General features: G+C 35.6%; 1 protein-coding gene across 10 annotated transcripts in view; it reads left to right on the forward strand.

Annotated features, from left to right (window-relative positions):
* Positions 1-18,533, forward strand: part of METTL15 (methyltransferase 15, mitochondrial 12S rRNA N4-cytidine) — a 189,471-nt gene extending 170,938 nt beyond the window's left edge. For all 10 annotated transcript variants that reach the window (XM_023646203.2, XM_070273491.1, XM_070273486.1 and 7 more), the window contains one exon: positions 15,387-18,533. In XM_023646203.2, the coding sequence (XP_023501971.1) occupies positions 15,387-15,832 (446 nt within the window). In that variant the 3' untranslated portion in view covers positions 15,833-18,533. The remainder of the gene's footprint in view (positions 1-15,386) is intronic.
* Positions 18,534-21,745: the final 3,212 nt, after the last annotated feature.

The following is a 21,745-nucleotide window of genomic DNA, read 5'->3' on the forward strand; positions in this document are numbered from 1 at the left end:
GTATTAAATTTTAAAAAGTGTAAGTAGCATAAGGGTATCCCAGAACTAAAAATGATCGTTTCTCTCTGGGACTTCAAGTTATTTAGCCAGAAGCATGGTGTTTTTTATGAATGAAATCTATCTTACCACTTCCCCATACAAATTGAGTTCTATTATTGTATACAGTGCAGACTGTTACTAAGCAAGCTTTTATCTTACTTTTAATGTGAAATCCCTTGTGAGTCAGAGGAAAACTGAGTATTCACTGATCCAGGGCTGGAAGGAGCTTCTCAGTCAATGCTTCCGATGGTGCTAAGTGGTGATCCTCCTGGAGTTAAAGAAAAACAAAGCAAGACTAAATGAAGGCAGAGGCTTTTTTGGTGGTATCATTAAAGGTGGTAAGTTGTAAGCTGGAAACTCAGCAAACTCAGTGTGTTTTCACCAGGAATGTACTTACTTTGGAGTCCCTGGTGCATTTGGGAATTTGATAGAAGCCCTAGAGTATCTCCACATAACGCTGCACAGACACACAAAATCTTACCAAGGCTGCAGAGAGCACATGAATTTCCACATTCAGCCTACTGTTTATGGTACATCTTGATCTGTGGGACGGAAAGAATATCTCTCATTAAGTGGATTTTCTCTTTTGCCACCTACTGTGCACTAGGCCCTAGACCTTGGACTGGGGATATAAAGGAAAATAGGAAGAGGTATTTGGACCTTTTACAGCCTAGTAGAGGTTAATAGACAAGTAGTATAGAGTGGTAAGTAGTTAGATGAAATATTTATAAAAAGGTCATGCAAAAGCTTCCTTGAAAAGGTGGCACCTTAGTGAGTATTACGGATGAGTAGACATCAACTTTAAGAAGAGGGAGAAGAGCATTCAAGACTGAGAATGAGAGCAAGGAGCACTGCCCTGTCATGGCTAAAATTGTGTATTTACAGGAAATGCGTAATGACAAGTGTATGGAAATCCTTCAGTCTTCTCTTGCAACATTTCTCAAGAAGTTAAAGAAGAGATAAAAGGAGCTGGCTTTAATTTCCCAAGACTTTAGCCATTTGAGCCCTTTATTCCTAATTGTACACGAGCTGGTCCCCTCATTTTACTTAGCTGGAGAATATTAAGCACTCATTTTTAGAATATAATAACAACTGTAAAACATTCCCCTCCTAGCAGGTGAGTCGAGAAAAGCCCAGTATGTACTGCATTGGATGAGTCTGGATTCTTAATCAAAAACATGTAATCTATAACTACCCAAAAAGTCTTTTGATAATGGCAGCAGCAGCAACTGTTTCTTTTTTAAACCCACTATCAAGAAAGCTGATGAAAAAGAGAGACAAATGCACAGTCTAATAACCTGAGCTAACAAAACATTATTTTCAATAGAACGAAAAGGACAAAAGCCAAAGGTATTCATTACCGTTCCCAGAGTAAGAGACCAGGGCAGTTGCTGCCGCCACCAGATGCGCAGTCTTTAGGCCTGACAATGCCCATCTCCCCAAGGGAAATGTGGAGAGAAAGCCAAACTCTTGCAACTTGATGCAAAGTGATTTGGGTTCCATTACAACATCTCTCAGTAAAAGGCTATTCAGGCTTAAAGTAAAGATTCCACATTCGTTTTCTCCCAGAAAATGAGTGTTATATGAAACACCAGACATGGAATCAGAGCTTCTGGAAATCACTCTAAACCACGTGATTTCATCTTAACTTCCTTAAATTCTAATCAGGAAAAAGGAGATGAGATGGTTTGGTGAACATACCATCTTAAAACTGTATCCTTGTTTTGGGTACACTTTAAAGACAAGGAAACTCAAGAACATCTCAGGAAACTGAAAAATTACAAACCTACATAATAAGATAAGTTGTTTAAAAGAAAAAATAAACAAAACTATTGATGATCTGAGCTTTCAGGATGTGTTTCTCAGATGAACTAGCCAGAAATGTTACGCCTTTCTTCTGAGGAAGTTCACACTATATTACAAAACAGAGTGAAGGGGTGGACTTTGTGTTATAAAGACCTGAGTTTCCATTTGGCTACTTACAATCCCTGTGAACTTGGGAAGAGACATTTAACCCCTCAGTTCTTCACCTTTGAATGGAAATAAAGATATCTACTTCTTAGATCTCAGAATTATTATAGGGGAGTTAATGACATAATTAAGATAAGTGGAAAGTGATTAACACAAAACCTACTTTCAGTATTTTCCCAAGTACATTACCCAGAAAAACAAATCCTATGGAATGGATAGTTGTTATTAAAAATTGCAAGTTTCTGTTTCAAAAAGTTTGGAAATGCTAGGTACACAAAGTTAAACAGTTATCTTCAGAAGTTTACCATGCTGATGGATATTGTGGATCTCCGAGGAGTGTAGCACGCCGCATTTCTGGAACTTACTTGACAGCAGACCTGCTGGTGTTCCGTTGGGGGCTGAAGGTGCAATAGTTCACAAGGTCACTGGTTCCCAGAACAGTAGTTTGGAAAATGCTGTCTGTAAGGGGTCAAGATTCTGGGGTTTTTTCTCTTTATGCTCCCTTAACAGTGCGTACAATCCTTCTCTGCAGGCCTCTTCCCAATACGTGCATATCATTCTCAGTGGGTGTGAATTCCTGAGGGCAAGGACTGTGTCTTCATGAATGTTTTAGTCCTCAGTGTTTAGTACATTGTGTGTAATAAGTGTTGGCTAAATGAAAGAACGATATATTATTCAGGATATAATTATTGAATTTTACCAAATATTACTGATGCCAGTTTTAATATAAACAATTTCTAGTAGCCTCAGATGTCTTCAGCTGATAAATGGACTAAATACACTGGGGTTTTTGGAACTGTGGGAACAAAAGGCATGGTATAAAATGACTCACGAATATATTTTATCCTTGTGGAAGTATGCCTGAGAAAGAAGATAACCTGTGCAGAAAGGTGCTCCGTGAAAACTAGAGCAAAGGAATAAGAAAAGAATAGAGGAAAAAATTGTGTGCTTAAATGCCAGGATACAAGTTGTATACTTACATGGCAAGAAGAATCTAGAAGTTTAATTACGAGAAATAATCTCCTGTCCGGGTGAATGTAATACAACCTGGAAGGTTTAGGTTACTGAAATTAGGGTTCTTAGAATTCTTAGCATCAATTATTAAATAGTCAAGGTCAAAGTAAAAATATTTTTTAGTGATTTCTCATTCCTATGCCATGCTGTCTTCATACTTTTAAGGCCTAAATACTACTCTGTAAACTTATAAGTACACCATTAATTTGTACATAAGGAAAATTTTATACTTGATTTTTGATGCTGGGGTCTTTTAGTCTGATGCCCAAATCCAATCAGCATTACTCAGGTGCTTCCGGGGGTTTAACAGCCCTCTCTCCCACCTACTCTTCTATTAGTCCGGGATGAAAGTAGAATTCCTTTGGCAGAACCTTCAAATTAACGTGCGAAATCCCCTCATCAGCTGCTCCATTTTGCAGCTGAGAATAGTGAATAAATAAAGACGCCAATGGCATTCGTACAGTGGCTGCTTTGTGCCAAGTATGCGCTAGGTGCTCCTGAACACTTTCTTCATTTGATCTTCACAATAATCCTGTGAGAAGTGTTGTAATCTCATCTTCTAGTGGAGAAACAAACTCAGAAGTTAAGTGTTATTGCTCCACATCAAATAGCCATAAGAAAGTGAGAGATCTGATCCTTGAACCTAGTTTCTCCTTTCTAGAGTTCATCGCCATTTCTATTATACCATGTTGTCTTAATGTAAGTATTGTCATTTCTTATGCTTTTCCAGAGGTATGATTAAAATGTATATGTATAAACACAGTACTTACAAAGAGCCTGACCATGACTCAGGTGAAGACAACTATTAAACTTTAATGAAGGACATGTAAAATATTAATGGAAACACTATGTTCCCTGGATGCATTGTTTTGATATTATGATAATGTGAGTTTTATCCAAATCACTTTAGAAGTTTACTGTAATTCCAATCAAAATATTTATTATTATATACTTTAAGATTGTTTCTAAATTTAATTTGGAATACTAAATGCATGAGAATACCCAAGAAACTTTGGAAAGAAGGATAATGGGGAGGGGTCATGTCTTGCCCCACCTGATAGCAAAATGTACTGTGAAAAAAAACCACAATAATAATCTGATATTGGCAGAAAAATGGAGAAATACATCAATAGAACACAATTGAGAATCCAGAAGCAGATCTATTTGTATATAGAAATGTAGCATATGATCAAAGTGGTACTTGAAATGAGTAGGGAAAGAATGTACCGCTTAATAAATGGGACAATTTGCTACATAGTTTTTTTACAAATTAAGTTATATGCCTACCTCATACCATACTAAAACATACATTTCCTATGGATTAAATATTTAAATGTAAGAAATAAAACCAAAAGTATACCAGAAAAACATAGAGTTGATTATATCTATAATTTTGGAGTGAATGCAGAAAGCCTTCCTAAACTTGGTAAAATCTAAAGGACATAAAAAAAAAGTCTATATAGAAATTTTTAATTTCTGTATGGCAGAAAAACTCTACAAAGTGAAAAGACAGTCACAGTCCAGGAAAAATATTTGCAACTATATATAAGATACAAAGAGTTTAATATCCTTATTTTATAAATAGCTCTTCTAAATTAATAAGGAAAAAAGCAACATCACATTGAAAACAAGAACAGAGTTTGTTCAAGCAATTCATACCTGAAATCAAATGGCCATTAGATTTGAAAGGATGCCCAATTCTACTCATGACCAAAGAAATGCAGATTAAAACAGTTGTAAGCTATCATTTGCCTACTACTGGACTATTAATCAAGGGTAAAAAAAGAGATAATTTCTGGTACTAGTGAGGATGTGGGGAGATGGCCTCTCGCATATAATATTCATGGAAGAAAATTCGTACAATCTATTTAGAGAGTAAATTTAGAGGTAGTGATCCAAATCTAAATGAGCATGAGTAGCCTTTGACTTAAGAACTCTAATCCTAGAGGCATAGCATCACAGGTTCACATACAGTTACAAATATTTTTCCCAGATTGTGACTGTTTTACTTTGTAGTTTTCTGCCATGCAGAAATTTAAAATACGCAGGTCACATGTTTACTGAAGCAATTTTGGTGACAGCAAAACAGAAAATATCCTAAATATTCCTGCTGTGGAGGCAACATAAGCTCCACTAGAATAGAGACTGCCTCTGTCTTAATTACTGTTGCATTTCCAGTTAGCTGGGGCTGTGCTGGACACTACAGACATTTGTTAAATGAATAAACGAAATGAATTATGATGCATCTGTACAACTGAAATTACTTTCAAAAGTAAGGTAAGTAAAGAAGGCAAGTTATAGATAATTGTGCAGATCGTTCCCTTCTCATAAATATATATGTATACATACTTTATATACAAAATGTCATAAATGTCTATCAAGAAAAAAGTTGGAAAGTATACCGCTTGGTTGCCTCTTGGGGTGAAATTTAAGGAGTAGTTGACATTAGCATTTTGCTTCATATACAACTGATAATATTTCTTTTTGCTGCTTTTTTTTTTTTAGCAATGACTATGTTTATAACTTTAAAGTATAAATGTAATCACTCTTTCCATCCACCGACTCTTCTCGGTGCAAAGGATTTATAGCAGGAGCAAAGTCTCTATTTTCACTGAGTCTGTATTCTGGTGGAAGAAGACAGATGGAAACAAGTAAATATTTGCCCCTGATAAGGTATAATGAAAATAAATAAATAAAACAAAGGGGACTCTAGTGACAGGGTGCTGTTTTTCATAAGTGTAGTCAGAGACTTCCTCTCTAATTTTGCGATGTTTGAGAAGAGACCTGCATGAAGCAGGGGTAAGCCATCCAGGATGTGAAGGCAGGTATTCTAGATACAGGTCGAACGACCCAGACAGGACCATGCCCTGGCTCAGTGAAGGGTAGGAGCGCAGGGTCAGGAGGTGAGGTCAGAGAAAGGGAGCATAGGAAGCAGAGGCTGCATATGACATAGGGAATTTGGCCAAAGCAAGAACTTCAGTGCCTATTTCATGTAATAGGAAGACACTAGCATGTTGAACAGTGGAATGACAGCATCAAACTTTTGCATGAAAAGGATTGGTCTGGGGGCTGTGTGCAGAATGGTGATGGCTTGGACTAGCGTGATAGCAGTTGACAGAGTTGGTGACAAGTGGTAGGCTCTGGATGTATTCCAGATAGAGAGCAATCAGAATTTGCTGATATGAGAGAAAGAAAAGAGTAAGGATATGAAACTGTCAGGAACTTAGAGAGTACCAACAACAAACCTGATCTGGAATGTGAGAAGGGAGTGCCTCTAATGAGGCAGAATTCTTTAACAACTTTCTTGAACAGCTAGGACCAATCTCTTAGGTCATGAATTTTCCCAACATTACTGTGAGAGACGTAAGTTCCAAATAATGTCTCCAAATTGTGTTGAAATTAGAACTTGTTATCCCATAGTGAATTTAATGTACCTTTACTTTTAAATGTACATTTTTTTCACATTATGCTTTTTATTTTTTTGGTGAGGAAGATTTGCCCTGAGCTAACATCTGTGCCACTCTTGCCCTGTTTTTTAGTATGTGGGCTGTCAGCACAGCATGGCTGCTAACAGAGTGGTGTAGGTCTGCACCTGGGAACCAAACCTGGGCCACCGAAGCAGAGCTCACTGAACTTAACCACTAGGCCACTGGGGCTGGCCCTTCAATATACATGTTTAAAGTGTACTTAACTTGAAAACATCTTGCTATTAAATGTATATTAGCTTTTAATTTCCTTTTGTAGTCCGTTTTACTGACATAATTTTGCTATTTTAAAGTATTAGGAGGAAAACTTCTGCTATTTTGAAGAATTGAGAAAATTTGTCGTTTGGGATTTCATAGGTGTTAAGTGACATAAAGCCTACATAAAATCTCAACAATATTGTGCATTAATCTTTGGAGGAAAAACTTGGACTTAAATGACTGAAGTTCTTGATGAATTTTTTTAAATACAAATTTCAAAATCTTACCATTACATTCTCACACCTTATTTTATTTTGTAAAAGAAACAAGCAAAAATAAAATCCACCTTGCACATTTGCTCATTTCAGTTAATAAAGGCTTGCAAGCTTGCATTTCCTAAGGTTAAACTTAGTTTTGCAAGTGCACCATTGCATGTGCAAATGATTGATTCATTAAGGACAGTCCCAGTCAGCATCGGATATCTTTAAATACATGCAAACAATTCTATTGAGACACTGAAATTGCTAGCAAATTTGAGAGTTCAACTGCTCCATTAAAATCATAATTTGGTACCCACAATCACCTTTAGTCAAAAAAGTAGGATATAGGACAGAACCTATTTCATGACAGTATTTTTAAATTCTGCTCATAAGGTTTTCTGTGACTAAAAATACTATGCTCTTTATTTAGTCACTCATTGATGTGACTGAGTTTTATGTTCTTCATATATCCATCCAATGATGTGAAGGAAACTGTAGTAGTGATGCTGCATTTTTATCCATTTATCCATTTATTTTCTTTATTCATTATCTATTCATTATCTTTTCAACAAACACTAGAGTGTTTACTGGAGTAGTTTTCGATCTTGGCTGCAAGTCAAAATCCTCTGTGAAGGTTTTTGAAAGTAGTGATCCTGTGTAATAAACCCCTGAAACTGATTCAGCACGTCTGGACTTTACTGTTTCAGAAGCTCCACAGGTGACTGGTGTGCAGTCAGAGTTAAGAAGCGTAGGCTTCTCTGTTGAGCTTGAGGGATCTGAGAGTGAACACGAAGTAGTCCTGTTGCCAGGGAGGTCAGAGTCCAGTGAGTGCGACAGACGAGGAACCTGGTCATCATGGCAGAGTGTGGTGAGGGCCGCACGAGAGGCAGGCGCTCCTCCTCCCACTCAGAACTGGTGCTCACTGGCCCGGTGTCAACTAAGGCCACTGACGGACTAGAAAACACAAAAAGGAGATTTCCTCTCAGCACCAACCCAAATGACCCAAACTGTGGTGGAATCCATATTTTCTGTCTTACCTACTCTATGCCTTAATCAAGTGAATTAGCCATAGAAGACTCTGTGATTATACTCAGGAAACGGAGAAGCAGAGGGCCCAGTTTCTGTTTCTGGTAACAGGATATGGAGCTGAGAAGGGGAAGAAGGATTGCAAGCAGTGAGCTCCTCAAGAGCGGGGACCAGGTCTCACAGTGTTTTCTTCCTGTGGCCTAGTTCCGAGTCCAGCACACGGATGGGCATGGGATCTGGTATAGCTTTTGAATCCTTTTCCCCAATGACTTGTAGACAGATGTTCCTGCCTCATCTGTGCAAACCTGAGAGAAGTCTCTCCCTTGTTCTCTGACCAGTGACTTTCCCAAGGAAACCCATTTTTGCTACCTCAGAGGCACAGGACATTTACTCATTGTCTTTAAACTCTCTAATTCAGACAGAGAACCTTGCTTAATCCTTGATAGTAGGATTGTCTTTTCTTGTCTTCTTGTCTGTTTGTACCATTGCCAGTTGATGTTTTTTTTACTACTTTAAATTTCATTACCATATGCTGTTTTATATTCTTTTGTTGCTTTTTTATTTCATCTTACACAATCTGCATTGCCAACCTTTCTTCCTATAAATTACAGACATAAATGAAGGGTAGCCCTGGAAATTGAACCTAATTAAATAAGGAAGGATATGTGCCTTTGATCTTCAGAACAGCACCAAAAAGCTCCACAAAACACGGTGCCCATTGCGATCATTTGTCATCTCCTGGTCCCTAAAGATGAGACTTAGGAGGTTGACAGGACATACCTAGAAATTCTTTCCAGGAAACCCAATGGACATAGTCCAGATTGCAGTTCCCTAAACAAAAGTAAGGAAGCCCCAGAAGAAGGCTACATGGATTAAAGCTACATGGGCTACATGGATTAAAGTTACCTTATTATCTTCAGGACCCTTCATTCCTAAATACAGTCATGTGCCACATAATGACATTTTGGTCAAAAATGGACTGTGTATACAATGATAATCCCATAATATTAGTACCATATAGCCTAGCTGTGTAGTAGGCTGTACCATCTGGGTTTGTGTAAGTACCCTCTTTGATGTTCACACTATGATGAAATCAGCTAAGGACAATTTTTCAGACCATATCCTCGTTAAGCAATGCATAGCTGTATAAATGAAAGCTCTTTTTCTTTCTCCATGATATGATATTGGCAAGGCCTAAAAGAAAAGCTTGTCTGATCACAGTGATGTTAATTTGTCAGCTCCAGATTCATATATAGTGTAGATGTACTTAAGGTGAATATGAAATTATATAAACTTGAAGTTGCATAATGGCAAATATTAATAAAGCCTCACTTTATGTGAATACTTTGAAATAAAAACAGATTCTATCAACTGAAAGAATTAGTCAGGAATCTCACAGTCTCACAGACAGCTGGCTGAATGAATTATAAACTATAATTCTGCCATAGGAAGGTGCCATTTTCACCAGTAAACAGAAATGCCTGCCATACTTTGTAGTGTCAAATGAACCAATACCATTGTTTATATTAGAACTTTTGTGGTGATTTCAGACATTATTTTGTTATTTTAACATTTGCTATTTTCTTTAGTTTTCAAAATTATATTCAGTGACAAAAGTAAGCAATCGTTTGTTAAGCTCTCTGCCTTTTTATTATTTCATCAGTTTAGTTAATATGTAGCCAGTCATGTCTAATTTGGCGCTGTGTTAAAAACCACATCTTCAGGGGCCAGCCCCGTGGCCAAGTGGTTAAGTTCACCCGCTCTGCTTCAGCGGCCCGGGGTTTCGCCAGTTCTGATCCTGGGCACAGACATGGCACCACTCATCAGGCCATGTTGAGGTGGCATCCCACATGCCACAACTAGAGGGACCCACAACTAAAAGTATACAACTGTCTGCTGGGGGGATTTGGGGAGAAAAAGCAAAAAGAGAAAAGATTGGCAAGTTGTTAGCTCAGGTGCCAATCTTTAAGGGGGAAACAAAAACCCATGTCTTCAAATATGTATCTTTGAAATATGAGGAAAATGCCAAGAAAGCTAAGCCATTACCATGCTGAGCCATGCTTTTAATTTCTACAAAATATTAGAGGTAATGTTAGAAAAAAATTTTTTAAAGCATTAAAGCAAAAATATTCTGCAGTATTTCTTGATCCATGTGCTTCATGAATGTTTACCTCCTATTTTATGTTAAAATTTATGTACATTAAAATATATTTTATATTACATCCCTCCTTTGAGAAAATTAGTGTTGCCTCATGAAGTCCTTCAGGAAAGGAGCCTTCCTGAAACACCCTCTAAATCGAAACCCTAAACGTGACGAGTTGCGTGTGTTGTCAGACCCTTAGGATGTTTCGAAGCACGTTTCCCAGTGACTGTACTCTTTCCCTGGAAAATGGAGAAATTGAGTAGCAAATGGAAGGAAGTTGACCTCCCTCCCCAGTGTTGCCTTTGACGTTCTGTGTCTGAGAGACCTGGCCATTAGAACATAAATTCCCCAGTGTCTAACATTTTCTAGCCCTTCAGGAAAGTAGTTTGGTAGAGGAAAGAGTGAGCCCATACCATTGATTTAGTTGACTTCAGGCAGCCAGGTTCTCAGCTCCCTGGCACATGTAAGATATTATTTCTCCCCTTCTCTGTCCAGTTCCCTAAGCAGATCAGTCAGATATGTCTTACTGCACTACTGGAGCTACAGACTGCTAAAATGTGCAATAAGGCACCAGCCTTGTATAAGTCACCTTACTGTGAGAAGTGTGTGAGGGGAGTCAGTGCCAGGATGGCATCGTGCTCTCAGATCTTCATGCACAGGAAGTCTGGAGTGGAAAGATTACTTCTCCATGCGATAGTGTTCCTAGAAATAAAAATACAGAGTTTTGATTAATCAAATCAAAAATTAAATTAAAAATTTCTGTATAAATTCATTGAACATTATACTTTAATATCATTTGTATGCCAATGGAGTAAGTCTAAGAAAAATGATATTTGTTGATTAATTTAAAAATCAATATTTTTTTGTTAATTCCAATTCGTGAAAAGTAGATGGGGCTTGTCTATTTTGGTGTGCATGTTTTAAAATATTATAAAATAATATTATACATGTATTATTTTGTAATTTGCTTATTTTACATATTATAAACACAATCCCTTGTCAGATATTTGATTTACAGGTTTTTCCCCCAGTCTTTGGGTTATCTTTTCACTTTCTTGATGGTGTCCTTTGAAGGACTAAAGTTTTTAATTTTGATGAAGTCCAATTATCTATTTTTTTCTTCTGTTGCTTATGATTTTTGTGTCATATCTAAGAATCTTTTGCCAAATTAAAAGCTATGAGGATTTATCCCTGTGTTTTCTTCTAAGAGTTTCGTAGTTTTTGCTCTTACATTTGGGTCTTTTACCCATTTTGAGTTAATTTTTATATATGATTAAGGGTCCAACTCCATTCTTTTGTATGTGGCTATCCACTTGTCCCCACACCATTTCTTCTAAAGATTAGTTTTTTCCTATTGAATGGTCTTGCATCCTTATCAAAATTCATAGTTGATCATAGGGGCCAGCCCAGCGGCACAGCAGTTAAGTTTGCACATTCTGCTTCGGCGGCCCGGGATCCACTGATTTCGGTTCCCTGGTGCAGACCTACGCATCTCTTGTCAGGCCATGCTGTGGCAGGTGTCCCACATATAAAGTAGAGGAAGATGGGCATGGATGTTAGCTCAGGGCTACTCTTCCTCAGTAAAAAAGAGGAGGGTTGGCAGTAGATGTTAGCTCAGGGCTAATCTTCCTCAAAAAAAAAAAAAAAAATCAGTTGATCGTAGATATATGGGTTTATTTCTGGGCTTTCAATTATATTCCATTGATCTCTATGTCTATGGTTGAACCAGCACTGTCTCAGTTACCATTACTTCATAGTATGTTTTGAAATCCATAAGTTTGAGTCCTCATATCTTATTCTTTAATTTTTTTTTCAGGGTCATGTTGGCTGTTCTGGGTCTCTCACAATTCTGTATGAATTTTAGAATCAGCTTGTCAATTTGTACCAAAAAGTCAGCTGGGCTCTGATAGAGACTGCATTGAATCTTAGATCAGTTTGGGGAGTATTGCCATCTTAAACAATTTTTTCCAAAAAGTTTTGTACCTTTCTTAGCATAAATTTTGCACTTCTTTTCTTAACTTTATTCCTAAGTATTTAGTTCTTTTTGATGCTTTATGAATAGAATTGTTTTCTTAATTTCACTTTGGATTGTTCATTGTAGGTGTTTAGAAACACAGCTAATTTTTGCATGTTAATTTTGTATCCTGCTGCTTTGCTGAATTTGTTAGAATTGTTAGTTCTAACAGGGTTTTGTGTGTGTGTAAACTTTAGTGTTTTCTGCATATAAGATTATTTGCTCTGAAAACAGAGAGAGTTTTACTTCTTCCTTTCTGATCTGAATGCCTTTTATTTCTCTTTCTTATCTAATTACTCCAACTAATACTTACAATACTATGCTGAAGGGAAGTGGTGAAAGTGGACATCCTTGTCTTGTTCATGATCTTTGAGGAAAAGCTTTCTGTCTTTCATCATTGAGTATGATGTTAGCTGTGGGTACTCATATATGGCCTTTATTATGTTGACGTACTTTCCTTATATTCCTAGTTTCTTGAGTGTTTTTATCATGAAAGAATATTTCATTTGTTTTTTCTCCATCAGTTGAGATGATCATTTTTTTTTTCCTTCATTTTGTTAATGTGATGTATTACATCAGTCAGTTTTCATGTGTTGAACTATCTTTGCATTCCAGGAATAAATTCCACTTGGTCATGGTGTATAATCCTTTTAAGATTGCTACTGAATTTGGTTTGCTAACATTTTGTTGAGGATTTTTATGTCTATATTTATAAGAGATATTGATCTGTAACTTTCTTGTGATGTCTTTGGTTTTAGTTTCAAGCTAATAGTGGTCTCATAGAATAATTTGAGAAGTGTTCCCTCTTCTTCAGTTTTTTGGAAGAGTGTGAGGTACTGTTATTAATTCTCTGACTGGTTGGCAGAATTTAACAGTGAAGACATGTGGACCTGGGCTTTTGTTTGTGGGTTGATTTTGATTACTGATTCAATCCTTTCCGTTGTAACAGATCTATTCAGATTATCTATTTCTTCTTGAGTCAGTTTCAGTAGTTTGTATTTTTCTAGGCTTTAGCAGTTCTAGTGAGTGTGTATTGGTATTTTATTGTGGTTTTAATTTGCATTTCTATAACTAATAATGGTGTTGAACATTTTTACAAATGTTTCTTGGCTATTTGTCTATCTTTTGTGAAATGTCTGTTCAAGTTTTTTGCCCCTTTTTTAAATAAGTTGTTTGACTTATTAATAAGTTGTGAGATTTCCTTATATATTCTGGATAAGAGAGTTTGTCAGATATGTATATTATGATTTTAGTGTTTACTCTTAAGTCCGTGATCCATTTTGAATTAATTTTTGCGTATAGTGTGCAGTAAGGGTTGAAGTTCTTCTTCTTTTGTACAGATCTTCACTTTCACTGAAAGTCAGTTCTTTCTCCATTGAATTCACTTGACAACTTGGTCAAAAAACAGTTGCCAATATAAATGTGGGTCTTTTTCTGAGATGTCTAAATCTTGAGAACTATGTTATTTGGTGCATATACATTTATAGTTCTAGCTTACTGCTGTACTGTCTTTTTCTCAATAGGAAATGTTTCTCTCTGGGTCTAATTCTTCTTTTAAAAAGTTTATTTCGGGGGCTGGCCCCCCAGTGTAGTGGTTATAAGTTAAGTGTGCTCCTCTTCAGTGGCCTGGGTTCACAGGTTCAAATCTCAGGCACGGACCTACACCCTTCATCAGCCATACTGTGGTGGCAACCCATATACAAAATAGAGGAAGATTGGTGCAGATATTAGCTCAGGACTAATCTTCCTCAAGCAAAAGAAAAAAAGAGGAAGATTGGCAACAGATGTTAGCTCAGGACCAGTCTTACTAAGCAAAAAGAAAAAAAAAATGTTTATTTTGTCTAACATAGTCTCTCTAGGTTTTTTACACTTATTGTCTACATGTTATATCTTTTGACAACCTTTTTCTTGCTTTTACTTTTATGTGTGTTTTCATAGTTAAAGTGCATTTCTCCAAACAATGTGTAGTTAGGTCTCACTGTTTCTCAGTCAGATAATCTCTGCATTTTTATTGGAGTGTTTAATATGTTTATATTTAATGTTGTTATTGATTTATTTGGATTTATTGTCTGCCATTTTGCTATTTGTCTTGTCTTAGTCTCGTTTTTGTTTTCCTGTTCTTCTCTTCTGCCTTCTTTTGTGTTAAACACTATTTTTTGTGGACAATTTTTATTCTCTATTAGCTTTATTTCTTTGCATTATTTTTATTTATTTCTCTAGGGACCACAATATCAACTTTAACTTCCAGGAAAATGTAGGAACCTTGCAATAGTGTAGTTTCATTTACCCACTCTCATCCTTTTTGCTTTTGCTGTCAAATAAGTACATATGCATACCTGTATTATAAACCTAAGAATATTGTGTTATAATTTTACTTAAAAAATCCTGTCTTTTAAAGAAATTAAGAGGAGAATGAATATATATAAAATAACATAATTAATATTATATAATATATACAATATAGAGTAATATAATTATATAATACATTAATCATGTATATTTTCTTCCTTCATTCCTTTCTGAATATCCAAGTTATCACCTGTTATCATTTTATTTCAGCTTGAAGTATTTTCTTTAGCATTTCTTGAATGTAGACTTGTTAGCAATGAATTCTCTTGGCTTTTATTTATTTCAAAATGTCTTTGAATCTTTAATTTTGAATAGTAGTTTTAGAATAGCCTTCTTGGAAGACAGATTTTTTTCCTCAACAATTTGAATGTTATTCCAGTGTCTTATAGCCTCCCTTGTCCTAATGAGAAATGAGTTGTTAGTCATACTTTTTGTTCTCCTTTGTGTAATGTATTATTTTTCTGTTTTATTCAAGATTTTTCTCATTATCTTTGGCCTGTAGTTTGATTATGATGTGGTGAGGTGCAGTTTTCTTTGTTTATTCTATTTGGGGTTAATTGAACTTCTTACAGCTGTGAGTTAATGTTTCTCAGGGAGGTTTTTCACTACTATTTCTTCAAATATATGCTGCCTCTTTCTCCTTCTCTACTCTGTGTTTGACTCCAGTTAGCCCTGTGAGTCATGAAGGATGTTTCTGACATAACAGTTTTAAACCTTGGTAGAATGCTTGGAAATAAAAGGGGGAAGTATGGATGAAATGCCACAATTTTCTAAGGAAATTTAGTTCCTGAAATATGCATACACACAACACAACTCAGTAGATTTACAGTGGAAAATATTAACGTTACCTGTCCTCTTTTCCTGTTTTTTACAAAATCTGTTTGTAGGTGCATTTCCTCCCTCTGCTATTTATGCACGAAAAGACTTGCTACAACGATCCACCCATATTGCTACCAAGACTTTCCAAGCTTTTCGAATATTTGTGAATGATGAGCTCAATGAACTTTACACAGGATTGAAGACAGCTCAGAAGTTTCTGAGACCTGGTGGTCGTCTTGTTGCCCTCTCATTCCATTCACTAGAGGATCGCATTGTCAAACGATTCTTGCTTGGGATAAGCATGGCAGAAAGGTTTAACCTAAGTGCTAGACAGAAGGTGATACAATCTTCACAATTGGGTTCAGGTCATAAAAACAAGGAGGGAGGCTCTATGGGAAGGGCCCCTTTAATGTGGGAACTGATTCACAAGAAGGTGCTTACTCCAGAAGATCAGGATGTAGAGGATAACCCCAGAGGGCGCTCGGCCAAGCTTAGAGCGGCTGTCAAATTATGAGAAAGAAAGTTATCATCATCTGATCCTTCAAGTTTTCCCTCACAGTTTCTCTTAATATTTTTCATGTGATATTCCTGCACAGCTTAATATAAGAAAGTACGTGATATAGAGATCTGTACTATATATGTGTGGAAATTGAGAGTATTTAGCCTTTTTCTTTTGTCAAAAAGAAAATGTTGGAAATATTAGCATGACACAGAAAGTTCAACTCAAGGAGCAGCAGCATCTTAAAACTGGAAAAATGTGTTTGCTTTAGCATTCTATTTGACTTTTGAAATGCAGTCCTTTCTCTAACAAGAAATTTTTTTTTAAAAAAAAAAGAATACTATGTGTATTTATCTAAATGTTAACTCAAGTTGTCAAAAGAGAGAGATTATAATTATAGCTGCATGCCCTAAATTCTGAATTTAGATATTCAGATTTGCAACAGACTTTCTATGGGTCAAATAATTAATAATGATCGTGGAATGAATTTTAATTTCCCTACTTAGGAATAATTAATCACTATAGCTTTCTCAAATATACATATTATGCAAATTTTAAATTTTCAAGTATTATTTTTTAAATGTATCATACCGATAAATTTCATCGTTGAAATTATAGTGTTCATTGTCTTAAAGGGATTTTTCATTGTGATATATACCGTGTTTTCATAGATTGCAAAGTAAATGTAGACTTGGTCTAAGAGCCCTCACAGAGAATGTTTCACAAAACTTATATTTAAAGTCAATTGTGTTTATTTTAATAATAGCCCAGAATGCCTTTGATAAATAATAAAATCTCTCATCATTTGACTCCTTCATTTTTCACTTGAGCTATTCAAAGTAATTCAACCAAGTCTATTTGAAATAGAAAAGTCTGTGATGTATTCAAGTTATTAAAATCAATGCACCCTTAATGTTTTTACTTACAGATAGTAGCTGTAATTGTCAAATGTTTATTCAGGAAAGGTTCACTTATTAGAGGATTCTTTAACAAATTGATGAGATTGAGTCATAATTCACATATCAACTTTTTATACATAAATATGCACTTTTAATTTTTTCAGTTATTCAGCAAGTACAGAACTAGGCAGAGAAACAGTGGTGAGTAGAATACACATAGCCCACAGTACCTGTCCTGTGGAGTTTATAGTCTAGGGGAAGAGAGCTAGATTAAATAATCACAAAAATCGATATAAAATTGACACGTTGCAGTAGTAAATACTACAAAGAGGCGATGCAGGGTACGGCAAGAACACCTGGTAGGGAGTTCATCTACTGAAGGAAACCAGGTCTGACAAAGTGGTGCTCGTGTCATGACCTGAAGGATAAGTAAGATAACTAGTCAAAGGGTGCATGGGCATGTCAATTAAAGGTGCATGTAAATGATTGTTTTCTTAAGTAGTTATCTTTGAAATCATATTTATACTATTAATTTTCTTAGTAAACTATTTATTCAAATACAGGAAAAATTCATCTTCTCAATTGTGATTGCAAATTCTAAATTGAATACAAGTGAATAAAATATCAACAGAACTATATGGGCATATGATAAGAATTAAATACTTGAATTTACCTCAGACTTACTTTATCTACCTCTGTAAAATTTAACTTTATTTCCCAAACTTGTTTATTGCTTTTACTTTAGAGGCTTTATTCAAATCTGAACAATTCTGCAGTGAAATAAGAAATAGAAAATATTCTAGGGAACTGTGTGCTCAAATTAGAAACAAATGAATGCACCTAGCTTAATCCCCTGAATCCTTCCTGCAAATGTTATGTTTCTGTTTGTATGTAAGTCATAGTTATAAATGAGAAAGATTCCCAAAAGAAAGTTCCCAACCAGGTATCTGATTAGAAATTAAAAGATCACACTCTTGCATTCAACAATAGTTCACCTTTTTCATCAATCATTTTTGGATCCTCTATGTTACGGGAATTTTTTCTTCAATGTTAAATGGAAACTGAACGGCATTGTCTTGGATAGTGTGCCCCCAAAATTCATGTCCTTCTCAGAACCTCAGAATGTGATGTTATTTGGAAATATGGTCATTGCAGGTCTAAGTAGTTAAGATGAGGTCATACTGGAGCAGGGCAGGCCCTTAATCCTATATGTCTGGTCTCCTTATAAGAAGAGGAGAAGAGAGACAGAGACACAGGGAAGAATGCCACATGAAGACGGAGGCAGAGATTGGAGTCGCACATCTACAAGCCAAGGGACATCAAGGATTGCTGGCGACCATCAAAAGCGAGGTAAGAAGCGTGGAACAGATTGTCCCTCAGAGTCCTAAGTAGGAGCCAGTTCTGCCAACACCTTGATTTTGGACGTCCAGCTTCCAGACAGTGCGAGAATGAATTCCTGTACTTTAAGCCACCCTGTTGGTGGTAATTTGCTATGGCAGCTCTAGGAAACTAATACTCTGGCAGAAAAATCTTCAGTAATATGCCTGAAAAAAATCATTCTTCAATTAACACAAAATTGGTTTCAAAATGTTGTAGTATAAAAATATATTAACTATTTTCTGTAATTAGGCTATTTACCACGATCTTGACTACTTCTAAGTCTTTGTTGTAGGATGAATAATAAAATATATAAATGCGTTTTAAATGGTTAACTCTGGAGAATGGTTTTGGGAAATTAAAAAAATACATATAGAAGATAAAAATTGATTACTAAAATGAATGCATTGCTTTTCTAATAAAACATAAAGAATCTAAAACAAGCAGTAGCTTACATTTCTGAATCTCTGTATCAACTACCTTCTACTGATCATTTTAACATAGCGTTGATGCCATTGTGTAGTACATCAGTTCTTAACAGGTTTCATTTCATCACTTATTAAAAGATTTAATAACTGCACACAATTTTTAGTTGATATCTCTATTTTGTATATTCATTTTGTTTTAAAAATTGTATATTAGTTACTATGTAATCCTCCTTTGAAGTTTCTAGGATTTCTTTTTCCTTTTTCTCCCCAAAGCCTCCCGGTACATAGTTGTATATTCTTTGTTGTGGCATGTGGGACGCTGCCTCAGCGTGGTTTGATGAGCAGTGCCATGTCCACGCCCAGGATTCGAACCAATGAAACACTGGGCCGCCTGCAGTGGAGCGCGTGAACTTAACCACTCGGCCACGGGGCCAGCCCCTCTAGGATTTTTTTTTAAGAGATATTGATCGTATCTATCTTTTCTATTTCGTGTAATATATGATATATGATTCGTGCTCAAATTCATTTATGTTGAACTATTTATTATGTTATGACCAATAGTTTAAAAGAATACAATGTGCCTAACTAGATTTTTGAAGTTACCTAATAGCTCTTAAAATTCACTTGCAAATATTTGAAAATCATATTTTCTTTAGTCTTTGTAGAGTATTATGTATCTTCGGAGATTCATAAAAGTCTTTTTTCTAGTTTTTGTTTTTAAATAAGAAGCAGAGATAATGATGAATCTATACCACAGACTTTAAAAAACAATTTTAATTTCATCTGAAATTGCATTCAAAAAGTATGAGATGAATTCAAAATGTACCTCAAGTACAAAATTTGTATCAACACTTTCATTTGGTTAAAAAAAAGTTGTGTACATGTATTCATTCAATAAGCATTTATGAAAGGCTGACTATTTAGGAAGAAATGAAAAATACCTCTCTCATGTCTCTCCTAGTTTTTATACTCCTTCCCTTTGCCTTTCTCTGTTCACATTGGTATGTGAATTTCTTATGCCAACTGAGGTGACAGGGATTTATGTTTCAGCTTTAGTCTGGAAGAAAGAAATAGTGGCAATATTAGCATGTACTCTTGAAAACTAAGCCCTACATTTTAGAATCTTTGTAATGGATAAGAATTAACTAAAAATTGCTTCTGGTTAAAATTTGATAATATTTATTTTAATGTAGCTATTTTTCTATTGAGTTTTTGTGATTGTTGCAGTATCCTAATAGATATTTTTTGTGTAAGCAACATTCTGCAATAGAAAGGGATATGCATTAAAATGTAAATAGAATTTTATGAGGTGCTTGATAAATGTAAACTTAATGACAGAACTCCTGGTCAGAGATATATTTTTCTCAGAACCACAATGCCATATGTTCAATGTCGAATGAAGCGTGATTTGTAAAAATCAGCGTCATATTCTAAAGAGGCTGGGTTGTATAACAAGCGTTACTATTTTTATATTGTTTTCTCAAATTTCATCTGTTTATAGCTACTATTTCCAACTAATGTTTGGTAACACACAGCGTGATCTCCTTCAAATACTAAGAGAAAGTTTATAAATTATTTTTTTAAAGTCTGATTACAGTATACATTTTCAAAGACATTGAAAGCTCAATAGAATTAATTATTCAAAATGCAATGGTGATTGTTCACAATGGCTGTCATTTCAGTGGGCCTTAAAATTCTTCACAGACTTTGACAACCTCCCTCTTTTCTCACATAATCTACTGAAATTGTTAGATAACAAAGTAAAGAAATAAAATTTAATGCTCTGATATGCACAGTAGGACATGTCTCTTTGGTCATGTCACATCTCCTTAGGCAATTCTTTACCTTAAATACTGAACAAGTTTTCTCCCAGTAGCATATGCCCTATTAAACATATCATTGCCCAGACACTAAAATACAAAGCTGAAATCACACAAGAGGAACACTCTATTTCTGATTCTTGAGTAATAGTTTCTGTCCATTAAATTCCATCTTAATGCTTTGGCCAATAATACTTGCACAGGGTGAGTATTTGTATTGTTAAGCAATCAAATCGTATGATTCCACATTCTTTGACAAGGAAAAGTATTATTACCCAACTCTTATAGGTGCTAAATTAAGAAGAGGGCTGCATAGCATTGTAAATAACATCATTGGCTTTAGAGTCAGAAAAATGAGTTTGAATTCCAGGTCTGCATATATTAGCTGAATATATGAACTTAGGCATGTTCTTTAATCTCCTGAATCCTCCTTTATTTCACTTTAAAATGAGGATAGTATTGGTACTTTCTCATCAAGTTGCTGTGAATCAAATAGAAAATACTCAATAAATATTTATAATTACCAAAATATAACTCATATTTCTGGACGCCATCAATAAGGACATGTACGCTTCATTCCTGGTAGTTTTAAGTGCAGCTTCTGCATCACTAGCAGCAACTGATTTGGTTATAGTCAGTTTATTATTTGGGAATTTTATTCCTATTTATTATTTATTTAGCACCTCCAGTGTTTGCTATACCTTGACAAGGCATATAAAACACATAGTTATTGTCCTTGTATAGTTTCCATTTGTAGGAAAACAAATTGGGGGAAAAAAGAACGAGTTGCTCAAGTTATTTGACATTCATTCATTTAGGACAAAGTTTTTGTCCTCCTACACTTCCATATTAGTAAGTGGCTGACCTAAGTGGTTCTTATAGTAATATTCTCCAAAATACATTTTGAGAGGGAAAAGGAAATGAGAACCTTGTGATATATGAGATGGGAGATTGCTATAGGGGTATAAAAAAGTTTCCTATTCTGTACTCTAAAGTCACTGAGAAGAGACTAAAGGACCAATAAAATGTGAGTGTTGCAGACGTTAAAAGGAAAATAACTGGTGAAAGGTAAGTAGATTGTTCATGCTTAGAAGGAGCTGATGATCTTCTCTCTTATAGCACCACAGAGATAGATATTATCAGAACCAGATCCATGTAATTCCCACCTCCTTACCTTCACCTCAGCATTTCTAAATCCCCATTTTGTACTCCCGTTGTCTCAGCGGAAAGCTTATCCCTGCTTCTCGTCTTTCTATCTTCTCCAGGACTTACTTCAAGCAATTTTGCTTGCCCCCTCCAGTCTTTAATCCATTCTCCACTGGTATCTTTCCTCCAATCTACAAACATGCTCAAAAGTGTCCCATGCTAAGAGCAAACAATAATAACTAAAATCTCTACCTGACT

The sequence above is a fragment of the Equus caballus genome, chromosome 7 (assembly GCF_041296265.1).
Source record: "Equus caballus isolate H_3958 breed thoroughbred chromosome 7, TB-T2T, whole genome shotgun sequence".
NCBI lineage: Eukaryota > Metazoa > Chordata > Mammalia > Perissodactyla > Equidae > Equus > Equus caballus.